The sequence below is a fragment of the Callorhinus ursinus genome, unplaced genomic scaffold (assembly GCF_003265705.2).
Source record: "Callorhinus ursinus isolate GAN/ISIS: 27379988/994484 unplaced genomic scaffold, GSC_fseal_2.0 scaffold1, whole genome shotgun sequence".
Lineage (NCBI taxonomy): Eukaryota > Metazoa > Chordata > Mammalia > Carnivora > Otariidae > Callorhinus > Callorhinus ursinus.
This window is the reverse complement of record NW_027397063.1, coordinates 147,738,797-147,760,198: the sequence shown is the minus strand read 5'-3', so window position 1 is coordinate 147,760,198 and position 21,402 is coordinate 147,738,797. Positions and strand designations below refer to the sequence as shown.

Sequence of the window (21,402 nt, the reverse complement as noted above, 5' to 3'; positions counted from 1 at the left end):
TTTGTGGTTCCATATACATTTTAGAATTATTTGCTCTAGTTCTGTGAAAAATGCCATTTGAATTTTGATAGGGATTGCATTGAATCTGTACATTGCTTTGGGTAGTACGGTCATTTAAACAATATTAATGCTTCTAATTCACGGGAATGGAATATATTTCCATTTGTTTGTGTCTTCAAATTCTTTCATCAGTGTCTTATAGTTTTCAGTGTACAGGTCTTTCACCTCCTTGGTTAAATTTATTCATAGGCATTTTACTCTTTTTGATGTGATTATAAGTAGGATTTTTTTGCATTTCTCTGACAGCTCATTACTATATAAAGACACAATAGATTTTTTGTATATTAATTTTATACCCTGAAACTTTACTGAATCCCATTCATTAGTTCTAACAGGTTTTCTTTCTTTCTTTCTTTCTTTTTTTTTGGTGGAGTCTTGAGGGTTTTCTATAAATAATATCATGACACTGGCAAATAGTGACAGTTTTACTTCTTCCTTTCCAATTTGGATATCTTTTATTTCTTTTTTTTGCCTAACTGTCCTTGTTAGGATTCCAATACTATGTTGAATAAAAGAAGGGACAGTAGGATTCCTTGTTTTGTTCCTGATCTCAGAGGAAAGCTTTTGACCTTTCACTGTTGCATATGACTTAGCTGTGGGTTTGTCATATATGGTCTTGAATATGTGGAGGTACGTTATCTCTAGACTCACTTTGTTGACAATTCTTATCATAAATGGATGTTGAATTTTGTCAAATGCTTTTCTGCATCTATTGAGATGATATGTTTTTATCTTTCATTTTGTTAATGTGGCATATCACACTGATTGATATGTGGATGTGGAATCATCCTTGCATTTGTGGAATATATCCCACTAAATCATAGTGTATGATCCTTTAAATATATTATTGAATTCAGTTTGCTAATGTTTTGTTGAAGATTTCTGCATCTGTGATCATTAGGGATTTTAGCCTGTAATTTTCTTTGGTATCCATGTCTGATTTTTGTATCACAATAATGCTGACCTTGTAAAATGAGTCTGGAAATGTTCCCGTCTCTTCAATTTTTGGGAAAAATTTGAGAAGAGTAGGTATTAAATTTTCTTTAAATGTTTGACAGAATTCACTGATGAAGCTGTCTGGTCCTGCTTTTATTTGTTGGGAGGTTTTTGATTGCTGATTCAATCTCCTTACTAGTAATTGTGGTAATCAGAATTTCTATTTCTTCATAATTCACTCTTGGAAGATCATGTTCCTATGAATTTATTTTTTTCAAGACTGTCCAATTTGTTGGCCCATAATTAATTGTTCATAGTATTTCTTTGGTATCAGTTATAAGTCCTCCCCTTTCATTTCTGATTTTACTTATTTGAGCCCCCCCCCACTTTTTTTTTGGTTAGTCCAGCCAAAAGTTTGTCAATTTTCTCTTTTCAAAGAACAATCTCTTATGATTCATTAATATTTTCTATTACCTTTTTATTCTCTATTTCATTTATTTCCATTCTGACTTTTATTATTTCCTTCCTTCTATTAACTTTTGGCTTTGTTTATTCTTTCTCTAGTTCCTTTAGGTGTACAGTTAAATTGTTTGAGATTTCTCTTGTTTCTGGAGGTAGACCTGAATGCTATGAAATTCCCTCTTAGAACTGCTTTTGCATAGATTTTTGTATGCCCTATTTCTGTTTTCATTGTGTCTAGTTACTGTTTGAGTTCTCTCTTGATTTCTTCTACTACCCGTTAATTGTTCAATAGCATGTTGTTAAATCTCCAGATTGTGATTTTTCCAATTTTCTTCTTGTAACTGAATTCTAGTTTCATACAATTGTGGTAGGAAGGGATGCTTGGCATGATTTAAATTTTCCTGCATTTATTGAGACTTGCTTTGTGGCCTAACACATTATCTATCCTAGAGAATGTTCTGTGTGCACTTAAGAAGAATGTATATTCTGCTGTTTTTAGATGGAATGTTCCATATATATCTATTAAGTCCATCTCATCTTAAATATGTCACTTAAGGCTTATGTTTCCTTATTTTCAATCTTGATGACTGATGTAAGTGAGATGTTAAAGTCCTCTACTATTATTTTATTGCTGTCTATTTATCCTTTAGGTCTGTTATTATCTACTTTATATATTCTGGTGCTCCTATGTTAGGCACATATATATTTATAAATGTTATATTTTCTTACTGGATTGACTATATCATTATATACTGCCTTTGTCTTTAATTACACTCTCTGTTTTAAAGTCTATTTTGTTTGATATTTGTATAGCTACACCAGCTTTGTTTCCATTTTCAAGGAACATCTTTTTCCATTCCTTTGCTTTCAGTCTGTGTGTGTCCTCACATCTGAAATGAGTCTCTAACAGGCTGTATATAGATGTTTCAGGAATTCAGTTTGAACATGTTAAGTTTGAGATGTCTAACTGGACATGTAAATGGACAAATTCAGTAGGCAACTAGACATAAAGGTCTGCAGTTCAGAGTAGTTCAGGATGCAGTTATAAATTTGAGAGTCGGAGCACAAAGATGGCATTTAATGCAATGAGGCTGGATGCGACCGTCTAATGAGCAAATCTAGATAAGAAAGAACACATCACGGTCTAGGCTCTGAGTAACTCCAATATGTAGAGATCAGGGAGATCAGAAGAGACCAGCAAAATCAACTGCAGACAAAAAGGCAGAAAATAAACCAGGCATGTATGTCTACCCTGAAAGTCAGGGTTTTAAGGAAAGTGTCATCAACTGTGACAAATAAAGATGATAGGTCAAGTAAGATTAAGACAGATAATGTCCATTAGATCCAGCAACGAGGAGGTCACTGGAGAGTTTAAGGGCAGTTTTAGTTGCAGTGAAGGCAAATAACTTTGCAATGGGTTCAAGAGAACCAGAGGAGAGAAACTAGAAATGGTGGGTAAAGATAAGCCTTTGAGAAATAAGATAACAGCTGAAAAGAAAAATGGGACTACAGAATCATTTTATTTTGTTTTGTTTGAAGATGAGAGAACAGCATGTTTATATATTGATGAGAATAATCCAATAATAAAAGAATTATTGGAGTAGTATTTTAAGAGAGAGAAGAGATGGACTTTAACACACAGGTGGAAGGAATAACCTTGGCTAGATCATCTACTGTAATTGAGGAGAAGATGGAGTTTTGGGAGCAGATGCAGGTTAAGGGGGCTTATCGGTAGGGAATTAGGAAGTTCTTTTCCAGTTACTTCAAATTTTTTGGTGAAGTAGAAAACTAGACTATCAGCTGTGAGGATGAATAAGAAGGAATAATGAGAAAAAAGAAAATATGAAATAGTTGCCTAAGAGTCAATTAAACTATGCAAAAGATTAAGACAATCACACACTTTTTCTGACAGAAAACAAGAATACACTTGGTATCTAAATTTTTCCCCCTATCATATGCCAATGGTATGTTCCACCATCAAGTTAGGTTTAGCTCCAATTCCTATGCCTTCTATAACTGTGGTTAAATAGCTGATGTGTGCATTCATAGCCCTCAGGTACTATGATATTCTTAAATTTCAAAGATCAAATGATATTCAGTACTCTGTGTTTAATGAGGCAAGAAAATATGTAACAATTTAGATTTATGTCAGTTTGAGATCAACTTCAGGATACTAAAAAAAAGGCTAAATATATAATTAAACACCCCACTTTCCCAGACAAAGGAAACCTGTTGATAGTGTGCTTATACAAAGATTCAAACAATATATCCTCTGGGTAGAATGATGTGATTCTTTTACTCAGTAAGTAAGTTACACTTATCACCTGACCATACTGTTATGATGAATCTATATTACAACTATTCAGACCAAGAAATAAGGAAATGCAAAAGAATCTCCACAGTTTCAAAATATAGAAATGGAAGGAAAACTTCCAAACTTGTTCTATGAGGCCAGCATTACCTTGATCCCAAAACCAGACAACGACCAATATCCCTGATGAACATGGATGCCAAAATTCCCACCAAGATACTACCCAACAGGATCCAATAGTACATTAAAAGGATTATTCACTGACCAAGTGAGACTTATTCCTGGGCTGCAAGGATGGTTCAACACTCACAAATCCATCAATGTGAAAGGACAAGAACCGTGATCCTCTCAACTGATCCAGAAAAAGCAGTTGACAAAATACAGCAACCTTTCTTGATTAAAACTCTCCACAGTGTAGGGATAGAGGGAACATACCTCAATATCATAAAAGCTACTTACAAAAAGCCCCCAGAGAATATCATTCTCAATGGGGAAAAACTGACAGGTTTTCCCCTAAGATCAGGAACATGACTAGATGCCCATTCTGACCACTGTTAATGCAAGCTGTTACAGCCACTCTGGAAAACAGTATGGAGGTTCCTCAGCAATCAGACAACAAAAAGAAATAAAAGGAATTCAAATTGGCAAAGAAGAAGTCAAGTTCTCACTCTTCGCAGATGACATGATACTTTATGTGGAAAACCCAAAAGACTCTACCCCAAAAGTGCTAGAACTCATACAGCAATTCAGCAACATGGCAGGATACAAAATCAATGCACAGAAATCAGTGGCATTTCCGTACACTAACAATGAGACAGTAAGAAAGAGAAATTAAGGAATAGATCCCACTTATAATTGCACCAAAAACCATTAGATACCTAGGAATAAACCTAACCAAAGAGGTAAAGGATCTGTACTCTGGAAACTACAGAACGCTTATGAAAGAAATTGAGGAAGACACAAACAAATGGAAAACCATTCCATGCTCATGGATTGGAAGAACAAATATCATTAAAATGTCTATGCTACCCAGAGCAATCTACACATTCAATGAAATCCCTATCAAAATACCATCAACATTTTTCACAGAGCTAGAACAAATAATCCTAAAATTTGTATGGAACCAAAAAAGACCCTGAATAGCCAGGGGAATGTTGAAAAGAAAAAAAAAAAAAAAAGCAAAGCTAGTGGCATCACAATGCCTGATTTCAAGCTCTATTACAAAGTTATAGTCATCAAGATAGTATTGAACTGACATAAAAACGGACACATAGACCAATGGAACAGAAGAGAGAACCCAGAAATGGACCCTCAACTCTGTGGTCAACTAATCTTTGACAAAGCAGGAAAGAATATCCAATGGAAAAAAGATAATCTCTCTTCAATAAATGGCACTGGGAAAACTGAACAGCCATGTGCAGAAGAACAAAACTGGACCATTCTCTTACACCATACACAAAGATAAACTCAAAATGGATGAAAGACCTCAACAAAAGACAGAAATCCATCAAAATCCTAGAGAAGAACACAGGCAGCAACCTCTTTGACCTGACCACAGCAACATCTGTCTAGTCATGTCTCCAATGGCAAGGGAAACAAAAGCAAACATGAACAACTGGGACTTCATCAAGATCAAAAGCTTCTGCACAGCAAAGGAAACAGTCAACAAACCTAAAAGGCAACCTACAAAATGGGAGAAGATATTTACAAATGACGTATCAAATAAAGGGCTAGTATCCAAGATCTCTAAAAAACTTATCAAACTCAACACCCAAAAAACAATCCAATTGAGGAATGGGCAGAAAACACGAACAGGCATTTCTCCAAATAAGACATACAAATGGCCAAAAGACACATGAACAAATGCTCCACATCACTTGGCATCAGGGAAATACAAATCAAAACCCCAAAGAGATACCACCTCACACCAGTCAGAATGCTAAAATTAACAACTCAGGAAACAACAGCCATGGTGATGATGTGGAGAAAGGGGAACCCTCTTACAGTGTTGGTGGTAATGTAAGCTGGTACAGCCACTCTGGAAAACAGTATGGAGGTTCCTCGAGAAGTTAAAAATAGAGCTAACCTACGACCCAGCAATTACACTACCGGGTATTTACTCCAAAGATACAAATGTAGTGATCCGAAGGGGCACCTGCACCCCAATGGTTATAGCAGCAATGTTCACAATAGCCAAACTGTGGAAAGAGCCTAGATGTCTATCAACAGATGAATGGATAAAGAAGATGTGGTGTATATATACAATGGACTATTACTGAGCCATCAGAAAGGATGAATACTTACCATTCAGTCTGACATGGATGGAATTGGAGGATATTATGCTAAGTGAAATAAGTCAATCAGAGAAAGACAATTATCATATGGTTTCACTCATAGGTAAAATATAAGAAACAGTGCAGAAGACCATAGGGGAAGGGAGGAAAAACAGAATGGGAAGTCATCAAAGAGGGAGAAAAACCATGAGAGACTCTTAAATATAGGGAACAAATTGAGGGTAGCTGGAGGGGAGGTGGGTGGTGGAATGGGGTAATTGGTGATGGGCATTAAGGAGGGCACATGATGTGATGAGCACTGGGTGTTATATGCAACTGATGAATTATTGAACACTACATCTGAAACTAATGACGTACTGTATGTTGGCTAACTGAATTTAAAGGAAAAAAAAAAAAGATTCTCCACAGCACCTTTTCATCCAGGTCTGAACTACTGACAGCACTGTTAAAGATGAATTTCTGCATTACCACGATTTAGACCAGGAAATAACATAATACAAGATTCCCTAGTACCTCTTCATCCGAGTCTGAACTTTTTATATGTTCACTGAAGTCTCCCAGCTTTTCACTTTCACAGGTCTCATTAGTAACTTCCCCTAAGGAAATGTTTTCACCTTTGGAATCATATTTTAACTCATTTGCTGAAAAGAAATAATATTCAACTGTAGAAGCTTCATACAGCAAAATAACTAAATCATTCAAAGATTGTTCTAAAAATGAGTTAGAATTCAGAGACTCTTTTAAAGTCCAATGTGATCAACGTGAAGTAGTTTTCAGCAAACTATACAATTATTCCTCCCTCTCTTTTAAAATAACTCCACTATACAATATAAAAAGAATTGGCACTAAGACATAATTGAGATATATCAAGATAAATGTAAAAATGTTTATGTCCAGCTGCATTCAATATATTTTTAAAACTTGAAAATCAAAATACAATTAACTTTCAAAATATTTCCTGTGAAGTAAGGATCCAAGTATTTAAACTTATGATTAACTGTTAATTATAAAAAATTCTAATAAGGATTCAGATTTAAAATGTGATAAAGCTTAAACATATATTTCCATTTCAAAATAAGGCCACAAAAGTTTCTAAGGTCAATGATCTATCATCCTTCATAGATAAAGCTCACAAAGTTATTTACTAACTAATCAAATGGAAAATTTCTCAAAATCTTATCTGCCAACCAAGCAATTAAAACTGAGGAAAACTGACAAACTGTAAAACATATAGTTAACAGACTCTAAAATGAAGAGCTTCCTATTTAATGAATTAATTTTGAGTAGGCCCAAATAGAGATATAAAAAGATACTTCAATACTGCATATTTTGAAAATGTCAAATTTTACCTGCTGATAAGGAAGCACAGATCTCTGACTTCATCATTCCAGGATCCAGTATAGGAAGTTTTCTATTATAAAGCAAACAGAGCTTGAACATTATAAAGGATTCTACACAGAACTATCTACTTCTCTAAACATTATATACTACCAGCACTAGTAGCTGGTGAATATCAGCTCAAGTCCTCCAAGGACGGAGTACTACACTGGAGCTCAGAACCCAGCATACCCAAGTAGATTCCTCATCTGGTTCTTTAATCACACACATATGCCACAATTGTTAGGGAGTGCTGCCATTCAAACAGTTACTCAGAGAGAACCTGATGATGTGTATCAAGCATTCAAAACAATTTTAAAATATTACACCAATATAAGCTGACACTTAACTTCTATTCTGAAGTATGTGTATATATATTTTACTGCCAATGTAAAAGGAAGATAGTTTGAGAACAGTTTGAATCTTTTTTTTGTAGTCTCTAAAGACAACATACGGTCTAAAGGTCAAGGGTACAGAAATCAGAGTTTAACCAAGGTGGCTTCAAATATTGTTCTGCCACTTAACTATGTCAACTATAGCAACATTATGTAATTTCTTTGAATCTAACCATATCTGTAAAATGGGAATTACCATCTATCCATGAAATTATTATGAGGATTAAATGAGATAAAACGTTTTTAAAGCCAATAGTATAGGGACACCTGGGTGGTTCAGTCGGTTAAGCATCTGCCTTCAGTTCGAGTCATGATCCCAGGATCCTGGGATCAAGTCCCACATTGGGCTCCTTGCTCAGCAGGGAGCCTGCTTCTCCCTCTGCCAGCCTGCTTGTTCTCTCTCTCTCCTTCTGACAATAAATAAAATCTAAATACAAAACAAAACGAAAGCCAAAAAAAAAAAAAAAACAATAGCATAGGCTCAACAAATGAAAACTACATCTCCAGGAGCCACTTAAAAATAAATGGCCAAACATTATTCCATTTTTTAAAAATCAGAAATAATAAAAGTACACAGAATACAAAAAACACCCATAATCCCACCATGTTTTTCATTTAATAAATTAGTTTTATTAAACCTATCCTACAGCTCTACAACTGCTCATTGGTTCAGGATTACTTCCTACCCATGAAAGAGAAAAACCAGGGCGCCTGGGTGGCTCAGTTGGTTAAGCGACTGCCTTCGGCTCAGGTCATGATCCTGGAGTCCCGGGATCGAGTCCCACATCGGGCTCCCTGCTCAGCAGGGAGTCTGCTTCTCCTTCTGACCCTCTTCCCTCTCGTGCTCTCTATCTCTCATTCTCTCTCTCTCAGATGAATAAATAAAATCTTAAAAAAAAAAAAGAAAGAGAAAAACCAAATAAAACATTTCATATACATCATTCTTTCTAAAGTCTTTGGAAAACATGAAGTATTTGCTCCCTGACATAAAACCTAGAAACAATCAGAAATATACAGTTTAAAGAATGAGAAAACAATAATACAAACACAAGACTTGTAATATGCAAATCTCCTCCCTAATTCTTTCCCTCTTTTAGATTCCCTCTACTAAATATCTACATTTTAGTATTTCTCAGGTCTCTCCAACTCAACATGTCTAAATTTGACATCATGACCAGAACACATTCCCAATCTCGCCCCTTCATATCAGAGAATTATAATGCCTTTCTTTGAAATAAGAGAGAAACCAGGTATCATTCTTAACTCCTACCTCTGATTAATCAGGCAGATTAATCAATCTTCATGTCCTAAATCTCTCTCAAATACACTCCCATTTCTGTTTGAAGTCATCATGTCCTAATTATGGCCTAATTATTACAATAGCTCCCTACCAATTTATTCTCCACACCAGAGCTATAATGATTTTTAAAATGGAAATCTGGTCTATTTAAAAGTCCTTTGGTGAATCCCTATAATTCTCTTAGGATAAGTTCAAACTCACCATGACTTCTAGTTTATCTAGGATGGTCTGTTTATGCCTGTTTTCCAGGCATATCTTATTAAAAGCTCATTTCACTTTCAAAAGTTTTACAGTTCAGAAAATAAATTCTATGGTCATCCTATTTGAAGGGTCCTTAATGACTGAGCTTTCTGCACATTTTGTAGCTTTATTTCTTGCCATATGAACCCTAAGCCTTGGGACGTTATTTCTGTTTCTCAGTTATGACATGCCTTTCCCTGTGGGCCTTTACATTGGCTAGTTCTTCTATAACAAAATTCTATTTATTTTTCTTCACCAATTGGCTAATTCCTGCTAATCCTTTAGTGTTCATCTTAAATGTCATTTTGACCAGGAAGCCTGTAACATCTTGCACTTCTCCTATCCCATTTGATTGTACTGGCTTAATTATCTGCCTCTCTTGGTGGATCAAAAGCTCAGTGAGCACAAGGCCCATGTGTATCTAGTTGTCTCCGCATACTCAGCACCTAACATCTTCCTGGCCCGACACTAGGGAGACTCAAATGAAGATGCCTCTCCTGTCTAGGAACTCACATACAAACAGACATAATATACTGAGACATGTACCAAGAGAATTATTGGAACAAATTCCTAGAATAACAGCTCAGATGAGATTTGAAGGGTAACAGAATAAAAAGAAAGGGACTTCCAGGTAAAGAAACATGCAGGGGTGCCTGTCATGCAGGGGCGCCTGGGTGGCTCAGTGGGTTAAGCGTCTGCCTTTGGCTCAGGTCATGATCCCAGGGGCCTGGGATCGAGCCCTGTATCTGGCTCCCTGCTCAGTGAGGAGTCTGCTTCTCCCTCTGCCTCTGTCCCGCCCCCCCCACCCACTCATGCTCTCTCTCAAATAAATAAAAATCTTAAAAAAAAAAAGAAACCTATGCAAAAGGATTCAACATGACATACTGTGAAAACAGTGAGCTGATTGTTGTGCTTATCTTTCATTAGCCTTTCACTCCCCTATCCTCCCCACTAAAATCATAGTTGTTGAAGAGAGAATGGATGCAATCCACTAAAGAACCTTAAAAAGACATGCCAAGCAATTTAGACTCTATCCTCAGGTGGCTGAAAGCCACTGAAGCAATGTAGCAGTCACTGGCAGATCAATTTCTATTTCAGAATATCACTATGAAGGAGGATAAACTAAAAGAATTCAGGAAGATTAACCAGGGGCTCATTACAATAATCTAGGAGAACGACGAATGAAACAATAGCAGTGACAATTGAGAGGAAGGAAAAACTGAGAGAGATATTAAAGTAATAACATGAATACAATTAAGTGACCCAAATAGAGAAGAATTGAGGGATGTTTTTGCAGTTGCTAATTATCCTGAAAGTTACATTCTCAAATAGGTATAGCTCCAGACACATAGGTTATTCCTGCAAAAAATAAATAAAATTAAAAAATAAGAAGGTATAGCAAGTGTATTGCTTTAACTTGAAAGTACTATATTAAAACAGTATTTTTTAATATTGCTAGCATAGTTTATAAGCGTGAGAAACTTTTTACTATGAATAACTAACAAAGAAGGTAAAATAGCACAAGTAATTTAGTTTTGAATTTGAGAGCCATAAGAGGTTAAATTAATCTGAATTAAAAAAAAATAAAGCAACATTATAATCCACACAAATTATTTTATAGTTTTGCACTGGTGGAGTAGAAAGATACAGCTCTGCCTTGATGGAGTGGGAAGGTTCAAAAATGAAGGAAAGAAAAAAAATAAGATATAATCAGAGAGAGAGACAAACCATAAGAGACTCTTAATCATAGGAAATAGACTGAGGGTTGCTGGAGGGGAAGTGGGTGGAGGGAGGGGGTAACGGTCACGGGCATGAAGGAGGGCACTTGATGTAATGGCACTGGGTGTTACAAACAACTGATGAATCACTGAACTCTACCTCTGAAATTAATAATACACTATATGTTAACTGAATTTAAATAGAATAATTTTTTTTAAAATGAAGGGTAGGAGGAAGAAAGGAAAGAAACAGACTTGGGTGAGGCTACAGAAGTACAGGGAAGCAAAAGAGAAGATCTGAGCAAAAAGGAGAGGGTTGAGTAAAAGAGGCTTCTGAAGAACTACATGGATTACATCAAGTTTATCCTCCAACCAGAGCATTTTACAAGGGGACGATGAAGTTTAATGTGTTCCACCCAGGACTATTTTTTATAAAACAAAATAAAATACAAAATATGATACAACATCCCTTGTAGTAAAGAAAATATTGTTTTTATACATCTATTGTTTCACATATTCCTAAGTATGTACTGGACTATAATGCAATTATGTATCTTTACTAAGGATAATTGACAAAAAGATGGAACAGAACTGCTCTATAATAATTACTAGCAGAACAAGTCTGAAAACTATTGCCCAAGAAAAATTCAGTATGGTACTGCTTTCTTTAGAGTTAACTAGCTGCCTTGTGGTCGGTGTTCATTTATTTACACATTCACGTACTCTGTTTCTGAACAGGATTTGAAATCTGAACAAATTTACTAGGGCAATTATTCTGCAAATACTAGTCGCCAAAAACAGAGAAATATTATCCAATTCATTGGCCAGAGGTTGCCTAACCTGATACCATGGTGTGAGGTGCTAGGTCTCCTTATAGTACAAATGATTACTCTATCAAGTACAATACCATGTATTCTGGCAAAGACAAAAAACAATGGTTTATGTGGTCCAAAAGAGACAAAAGTAAAAATCAGAATGACACTGCATACTATTCCACCTGCCACTTTAAAGAGATGAGACAGAAAAGAGATCAAAAGTAAATTAACATCCTGTGGCAAAATGTAGAATAATCGAATTAAAGCCATAGATATAACCAAAATGCCACTCTCCCAGCATTGTTTTGGGCTGGGGAGACAAACTTCAGAGCAGGTTACCCTGGGTTCAGATCTCAGCCCTTACTAACTTACTAGCTGTGTGTCCTTTGGAAAGTTAAACACTTTGATTCAATTTTAAAGACAGCTAGTTTTGGAGGAAATGAACAGACATTTTTCCAAAGAAGACACACAGATGGCCAATGGACACATGAAAAGATGCTCAATATCACTAATCATCAGAAAAATGCAAATCAAAACCACAATGAGAGATCACTTTACACCTGTTAGAATGGTTAAAATAAAAAAACACAAGAAATAACAAGTGTTGGTGAGGATGTGTACCAATCTGCATTCTCACCAACAGTGAGACTCACTGTTGAGACTCACTGTTGGTGAGAATACAAATTGGTACAGCCTCTGTGGAAAATAGTATGGAGGTTCCTCAAAAAATTAAAAATAGAACTACCATATGATCCAATAATGCTACTACTGAAAGAAAATGAAAACACTAATATATGCACTTCTGTTTACTGCAGCATTGTTTACATTAGCCAAGATATGGACGCAACCTAAGTATCCACTGACAGATGAATGAATAAGGAAGATATGGTATATACACACACACACACACACACACAAATTATACAGCACTAAAAAAGATGATCATGCTATTGCAACAACACGGATGCACCTACAGGGTATTATGCTAAGTGAAGTCAGTCAGACTGAGAAAAACAAATACTATATGATTTCATTCATATGTGGAATCTAAAAAACAAATGAATAAACAAAAAGCAGAATCAAACCTATAGAGAATAAACTGATAGTTGCCAGAAGGAAGGTGGGTAGGGGAATGGGACAAGTGGGTGAAGGAGAAGAGATAGAGGCTTCTAGTTATGGAATGAGTAAGTCATGGGAATAAAGGGCACAGCATAGGAATAGTCAATAATATTATAATAGTGTTGTGTGGTGAGAGATGGGAGCTACACCTGTGGGAGCACAGCATAGGGTATAGAGATGTTGAGTCACTCTGCTGTATACCTGAAACTAATGGAACATTGTATGTCAACTATACTCAAAACAGTTAAAATAAAAAGATAGGGTCAGTTTCAACCTCAGAATTATTTTACTAAATAAAATATGTGATGTATCTAGCATAGGGTAGACACTAAATATCAGTTTTGACAATTGAGTGTAAAATTTTGCACTATAGAATGTCTCAGATATTCAGTGGAAAGGGAGAATGGAGCAAGGTAAGGGTCCTGAAAGACAGGCTAGAGTCCATATATACAAGGGAGAGAAAGAAGGACCTTTGTGTCATTTGAATGACCTTGGTGCCAGGCATTTTCCCCTAAGTTTGTGTTTATTATTACCAGATCCAGAATGTACAATGTTCCTTATGGATTTAAAACCAATTCACAAAGGTGGTATAACTCTCACTGATCACCAGCATCAGTTCTGTACTGATGAGTTCAAATTCTGATGCCCAACTTTCCAACCTTCTTAATCTGGCAACACCCTACTTATCCAGTCTTATTTCCCACTATTCATCAACATCTATTTGCTTTAGAAAGAAAGGATTCACTGTCTCCACTTATATATGTTCAAATCTAGATGCCTGAGGAACAGTCTACTATAGTAGAAATTAAAAGTTTAATTCTCTCCCTTCCCTCAAAGTATGACGGATTGGGCTTGCAAAGGTAAATGAAACATGGACATTTCCTACCCTCAAGAAGTCCAAGAATTTAACAGATGAGAAAGATGTAAATTATACTACCATAAAATCAGTGCCGTAGGCAAGGTAGAAAAGGTGCTATGGGAACAGAAAGGGCTCCTAACTCTGAAAGAGTCAGGAAATGCTTCATAATCTGCCCTACACAACCATATTCATATCTACCTTTATCTTCTGCCCACCTTTTCATTATGTTTCTCCCCCTTTGTTAAATCTAAATCAATCCAAACTTCAAGAATCAGAAATTTTGACTTTCCCACGATGCTTTTCATCCCTTTTTTCTAAACTACTAGTATTCTTAGTACTTCAGTTTATATATTTTTGTTTCAGACACATTTTTTCCTCCAAGGCTACATAATAAGTCCCTTGAACACCTGGCAGATTCTTAAAATCTCAATGATCCACTGTATAATATCAGCCAACTGAAATTTTAGGATATAATAAAATTGTGATTGAAGATAATCTTATGTTCTAAGTCCAGCACTATTACAGACATTCTCAGATCTCCAACTGTATTTACAGGCTACTTCAAAAACTTTTACCAATTTCACATATTATACATTGCCAAGCTCATCAGTTCAAGTGTTAGTCAGTTCTGATATGATTTTAATAATTTGGATTTTAATATGGGTTTTAACCACTGTAGAGATCAACAATGAATAAGCATTCTAACATAACTTTAACATCTTACAAATTCTCCCTAACCAGGTCTGAGAACACTTCCCCCAATAATTGAATTAACTTAGGTTTGTCTACCTGTTTTAACAAAAGAGGCAGTCCAGAGCTTCTGACAGTATCTGGGCCTAACCCTCCCATCTTTAATTTCTGTTCCTGTAAAATGCAAATTCAAGTCTAAAAGGCTTCAACCTTACTGTCTTAGCATGAGGAAATAGTAGTAAATGAACTAGCAACTGGTTGACAAAAGGGAGAGATTTCAAATTTGAAATTATATTTTAAGCTTCATTTAGTTCTAGAACCATTAACAACTTTCTGCACAACTATTAGCAGACCCTCTGGTTGTCATATCTCAATTTTTCCCTGTTAAGTATATCCTAGCACTGTGGATGATTATAAAACTGGTATTTCTATTGCAGAAAAAACTTAAAATAACTATTGAGAAAATTTTCAAGTTTACTTGAAAACCAAAATTTCAGAAGCAGATATGAAAGAAAAAAGAGCCAATAAAAGTATAATTGGTGCTTTTGAAATAAAGAGAAATGAAGTTCAAAGACAATCAGAAAAATCATCTGAAATAAATTTGATAGTGCAAATCAAAATGGTTCACCTTGTTCAGGAGAACCAACTGACAACAGAGGAGGAAGAGGGAGAAGGAAAAGAAGATGACAATGATGGAAGTGGTGGCAGCAGTTTAGAGGGGTGACAGACAATTAGTTTGGCTTCAGACTTTTATACAACACTCAAAGCCAGAAAGCAGGTAGGAATGATTATATAGTTGTAAAGAGGAAAAACGTAAATTGAAAAGTTTATACCCAATTTGCTCTTAGAAAACATTCTTATGTATCCAAGATCTTAAAGAACAGAGCCATCATGAACTCTTCTTGAAAAAATAAACTGCTCTGAAATCTAGCCAACTAGTCAATATTAGAGGAAAGTAAAAGGATTGGTGGTAGGGACTGAATCAATTTAAATACATAACTAAGAGTAAGAGTCTTTGGGAATTCAGACTACTGATGAGAATATTAATGACACAAGGCTTAACAATATAAAACTTTTTTTTTTTTCTAAAACAAAAAAGTTGAGAGGCAAGACTGGGCAAAAAAGCCAAAGTGTACTGTTATGTTCATCTTTCATGTCAGGAAAGCAAAGCTGCTGTCTGAACTTAGAACACAATTTTTTTAAAAGTCACGATAAACTCAAACTTTTAAATAATCTTTCTTATTAAGAGAGACATTTAGAAACTAAATTTCTTGTGATAGAGAAGTATATTGTTTCAGCAATCCCTTTAGGTTTGCTTTAGTCCCCCTCCCCTCTATTAAGAGTTAATAAAAGTGTTTTTACTAAAAACTGGCATGATACAATTTTTATAAAATTATATTTACCTATATGCCTAAATGATTACAAATTGTTAGCAATTAATTTGTTTTTTTTAAAGATTTTATTTATTTGACAGAGACACAGAGAGCGAGAACAGATAGGCAGAGCGGCATGCAGAGGGACAGGGAGAAGCATGCTCCCCGCTGAGCAGGGAGCCCGACGCAGGGCTTGATCCCAGGACCTTGGGATCATGACCTGAGCTGAAGGCAGCCGCTTAACCGACTGAGCCACCCAGGCACCCCAGCAATTAATTTGTTATTTGGGGTGGTAGGATTCCCCCTTTTATACTTTTAATGTAATGAACATGTATCACTTTTTCAAAATCAGCCATTATACTAAAAAAAAAAAAAGAACAGAAAACAAACTTTCTGCCCAATTCACAGTTTTCTCTTTCTACCTTTGGTGGTAGCTCTTTATCAACATCTTATTAGCTAACAGAGATGTTCGCTCTTAAATACAAAATTTGCTCTAATTTCCCTTTGTATTCCTCAAAGGAAGCATGGTATAACAAGAGTTAAAATCATGTTCAATAACTACCTTCTATTGAACCCCCTTACTCTTCACCCAGTGCCATGCTAAAACCAAAATCCTTTCTTTGATTAATTAACCCACATGAGCCGGAGGCAAGTATCTTCCCTTTTTACAGATAAGGTAAAATAATTTGCGTAAAAGGTCTCATAGCTGATAGGTGGCAAGGAGAAGATTAAAAAACTATAAAGATTATAAAGGTCAAGTTCCTAACCACTAATTTTTTTTTCTTAAGCACTAATTCTAAAGTAAAACAGGCCTAAATTAAATCCAGATTATGTTATTAGCAGTGTGACCCTGGACAAGTGACAACTTGTCATCTTTATTTTTTCCATCTTCAAAATGGGCAGATTATCAGTCCTATCTCATTACATCACTAAAAATAAATAATAAGGCTCTTAATCCTCCATTTAGCAGATAGAAAGTATTCTGTTTGGTGGTAAGTAACAATATATGGTATCACAAAAGTAACTAAATAAAATTTATAAATACCAGAGAGACTTAAGTCATGTAGCAGTGAATGTTAGCAGAAAATGTTTTCATGTTCCCTTTTGAGTCTGTTCACAAAACATTCCTTTATTCAAGTATTGTAACATATAAATTAGAGCTTAAAGAATCATAAAAGTTTAGTAAAATATGACATAATATAAAATTTGGACCAACCAGAATGGATCAAATTCCTGAGCACGAAGGTTACTACTTGGTTCCATTTTAAAGTTGCCTCAGGCAAACTTGCCCTCTTTGGGGGCTAAATCATCAGTTATAACAATCACCTTAAAAAGCAGAACCATGAGAAAATGCTATTTTCCTGTGAAAACTGGTTTAACTTTTGATTCTACTCTCAAGTCCTAAATATGTCAAACTTTTCTAAGGCTTCTATGTTCCTTAAAAAACTAATTTTTTATCTAAGAAGGAAGCCACAGAAGATGGGTTAAAATATATAGTTCTTAATAAATAACTTGGCTGAAATAAAAGTATATCTGCATTTTTGTAATAAAGAAAATAGGAAAACAAATTTACTTTTGAAAGAAGCAATGTTAGTAACTTTAAAAGCCACTTTACAAACCATCTTTTTAAATTCTGAACAGCTAATCTGCCCCATTATAATTTCCAAGATATATGTAATTGTTTTATTTTGACTAAGAATAATGACATGTCCAGGTCTCAGCAGTAATATGCTGTATTACATTAAGTAAATAAATGGGTTTTTAAAAAATAATGGAGCTTCAATGATCACTGAATAAATTAGTGATACTTAAGAGCAGAAAGTGCTTTTGAAACCCCCAACAATAATCTGCACCAAAAGGCATACTTGAACATGCATACCTCAAGTCATCGCTTGGTTCTTTTTTTTCTGGAAGTTCCATGTGCTTAGAGTCTGTTGATTGGTGCTCTTCAGCAACATTGGGTTCCTGGTTTATCATAGGGAACTCTGAAGTAAATGAGAGCTCCCCTTCATTGGAGACCCCAAAGAGGTCTGGGTCATCTTGAATGACATCAATTAAGAGGACATCATCTTCATATGCTTTAAGAATATCTGGAAATGCCATTTTAATTTCTGAAAAGTTCTTAGTCATTTCTCTACCACTAACTTCAGAGGAAACTGGTTTGAATGTTTCCTGTTCATTAGAGGAGAAAGCAGGACTTTGCTCTATACACGCAAGATCACAAGAAAAAGTATTTCTTTCAACTGTCAGAGAAACAGCTTCCTTATTTGAAATAATATTGCCTGGTTCAGAGATGTGGTTGGATGGTTTATTAACATTACCTTGCTTTAAAAAGCTTGAAGAAATAATACAGGAATAATTCTTGCAGCTGCGTGAGTCAGAAATAGCTCGCACTGGAGTTACACTATTTTGTATTCTCAAAGATTGAGGTCCTAAAGTTACTGTAGAGAAATTTTCTTTATTCCTATTTTGTCTTACCTCTGCTCCAGATAAATTGTCAAGAAGTTCTAGGGGACTACATGCTTCTCTCTCTGATGACCTGGCATTTCTTTCTTTTCTTTTTTCTGTTTTATTCTTAAGTAACGGAATTTTAAAATTAGTCAGCCGTCCTGTGTTCAGTATTTTAACCAAGTCTGGAACCACAAGGGTTTGCTTAGCAATGCACGCTTTTCGATGAATAGTTTTGCCTATAGAGTTACTTGCTTCTTGGCCATCCTGGGAAGCCACTGTCAGATTAAATTTTGTTAAATTCCCTCTATCTTTTTTTTTACTTCCTGTTAAGTTTTGAGGCACATTAGTTAGCTGAGTATCTTCAGTAGTATTAGAAACTACCTCTGACCCACTTCTGCTTGGTTCCTCTGACTTCATCTTTTTATCATCAATTATGGGTTCCTTTATAATCATTAAAGTAGGTTCTACTGTAGAGACTGAAGACAAACAATTTAAATTAGAATCCAGTTTTTCTTTACTTGAAGATTCATGGTTTGTTTCTGTTATGGTGCTTTGTAATGATAATTTAGAATCAGTTACATGAGTTTGATTTGTTTGGTGTTTAAGAAAATCACCTTGCCTAAAACTTTCCTGAGACCCAGGCAGAAAGTTATTTGAATTTGGCAAGGAAGACTTTTTCCAACACTGGGCAGATATTCTAGCACAGGAATAACAAGGCCAAATTCTTTTACCAGTCATCGGTATTGTTCTGTGACAGCCTAACTTCAATTCTTCAGCTTCATTTCTCAAGTCTTCCCAAGAAGCTCTCTTTTCAATAAGATGGCAATCACTAGGTAATTTCACTACTGAGCTTTGCATCAATTTAAGATACTCTTCTGGCTCTGTGTTTTTAAATTCTAAGGACTCTGAAGCATTTTTTGTTTCTTCTTCTGAAAGTGGCTCAAGGGTTTTCTGAAACATTGCATTTACATGATGTCCAGGACTTGTTTTTTTTCCTGCTGTTTCTGGAAGACTTAATAAATGATCCATTGGGGAGAATGTATTGTGGTTTATTTTTCTCAAAACTTTTAAAGGACTTTTTTTAGCCTCTAAAGTCTCTGCTCCTTTACCCTCAGCACCTGTTTGGTTTTCCTGTAACACCAATTCAGACTTGCTATACACATTAGAGAAGTTCATCTCAATAATCATTTCATCTCCTTTTTCAGACACCTTCATCCTTTTCCTGGGTTTTCTCCCAACATTGCTCTCCACTATTGAGTATTTATTTTTTTCATTCTGAAGGCAGGAAAACAAGCCATTACTTTTACTTTGGTATAAATCAGTTTCTTCAAGCAATAACTTATTTACTCCCATTAAGTTTTCTCCAGTTTGTAAAAGCTGAGGAGTATTATTTGTGTCACTCTTATCTGCAAGACTCCTAAAGTTTTCTTTCTTTAACTTTGAGGAATTTTCTGGTACCTGCATACATTCACCATCAGGCTTATATGAAAGGTTATTCTCATCATTACAACCCTTGGAATGGGGGAAACAATTGCAATCATGTAATTTTAAAATGGAATTACTTTCTACTCCAGGTGACAAGCTGTTACAAGAATATTTTGGAGTATTCTTGTACAGTTCATCTTGGAATTCAACCTTAATATTTTGTGTAGCCTTATTTTCAGTTATTTTTAAAGGTGGGCTTTCTAAGCTTTTAAGTTTCTTAATTCGAATTCTTCTTTTAATACCTTCTACCAAACCTTCCTTACCCAAAGACTGCAAGAAAGCCATACTTTGAAATTCACTGCACTCCACTGTTTGGAAAGATTCCGAACTGGTTAATAATTCCTTTCTTACCAGGTCAATCCCTGGCTGTGGATCATCACTTGAGGCTTCAGTAACTTTTCTTTTTTCCTTGGCTGATCAAAACAACAAAACATACCAGAAAAGGTTTTATATTGAGGAGGAAAAAGCAATACAACTTAAAATTTAAAAATTGTGAAGCCATCCACTTTTATTTCCCTGAATAGCTGTATGGGAATATGCAACTGCTTTTAAATGAAAGACCTAATTTCTGTTAAGGAACTACATACAAACCTGCATAAATTCCAAGGCAGTTGAATAACCTCTAGCACCAATATCACTTCACACTAGCCAAAACGGATCACTAGTAGGAATTCCTCTTAAACTAATTCTGACCAAGGGCTCCTAATAGGGCAAACACCTTCTAAGAGAATTCCTGTTCTTCCCCCTCTCCTGTTCAACCACGTGCATCAGTGAAGCCCACGCAAATTCAAGTTAAACAGTAGTGTGAAACAACGATGAGACAGGCTGAGGTGCAAATGCTAAAATGGGAGCGACCCCTGAGTGCTTTCTTACTGTCTTCCCAACTGCAAAGGGAGCTCCGCCTCCTTCTCTTCTTCTAAGCCCTAGGGCTCTGATGGGTCCCAAGGCAGCCTGGCCCCCCAAGCCCTCCTCTCGCCGCCTCACAGCAGCCTTCCCAGCCCCGGACGCCTCACCCGACTTGTCACTTTCCACCTCTTCTCTCCCAGACGCCCGGGCCACCATTTTCCTCTTTTGCCTGCTCTCCTCTCGTCCCCCGGCCTCAGGGCCGCAGCCTACCGCTTCGCTTGGCCCTGGCCGCCGGCCTCGCTTCCTCGGGCCTCGCGCGTCGCCTTCACGCCCGGGGGCCGCTGCTGGGCCCAAGGGCAGCGGCCGCTGCATCCGCCCCGGGCGGCCCGCCCTGCCAGCCGAGGCCCTCCGAGGCCCGCCGCCCCCGCTCACGGGAGCCCACCCACCACGCGAAACCTGCTCCCGCCGCCGCCAAGCGCCCTCCGGCCTCCGCCCGCCTCCGCGCCGCCGGGCGTCTGGCTCGGGGCCGGAAGCGGAAGTGGGGTCTGTTCGCTGCCGGCCTGGGCAGGCTGGGCGGGGCCCAACGGGCGGCAGGGTCCCGAGCCGGTGCAGCCTGAGGTTGCAGGCTTCACTGCTTGCGACTGTGGCCCTTGGCGCCTTTCTAGGCCAAA

At 36.6% G+C, this 21,402-nt stretch overlaps 1 protein-coding gene across 7 annotated transcripts in view; it reads right to left on the bottom strand.

The window, feature by feature from the left end:
• The window catches only part of TOPAZ1 (testis and ovary specific TOPAZ 1), a 122,710-nt gene extending 101,523 nt beyond the window's left edge, over positions 1-21,187 (bottom strand). For 5 of the 7 annotated variants that reach the window (XR_012381251.1, XM_025884990.2, XM_073902705.1 and 2 more), the window contains exons 1-5: positions 20,899-21,187; positions 20,237-20,298; positions 17,829-19,675; positions 7,413-7,474; positions 6,577-6,704 (exon numbers count right to left, since the gene is read on the bottom strand). Coding sequence is in view for 6 of the 7 variants with exons in the window: in XM_025884990.2 (XP_025740775.2) it covers positions 6,577-6,704; positions 7,413-7,474; positions 17,829-19,675; positions 20,237-20,298; positions 20,899-21,103 (2,304 nt within the window). In the remaining variant the exon portion in view is untranslated. Of the gene's footprint in view, positions 1-6,576; positions 6,705-7,412; positions 7,475-17,828; positions 20,299-20,898 lie in introns of all 7 variants that reach the window. The other 2 variants (XM_073902720.1, XM_025884982.2) reach the window with 2 other exon arrangements.
• Positions 21,188-21,402: the final 215 nt, after the last annotated feature.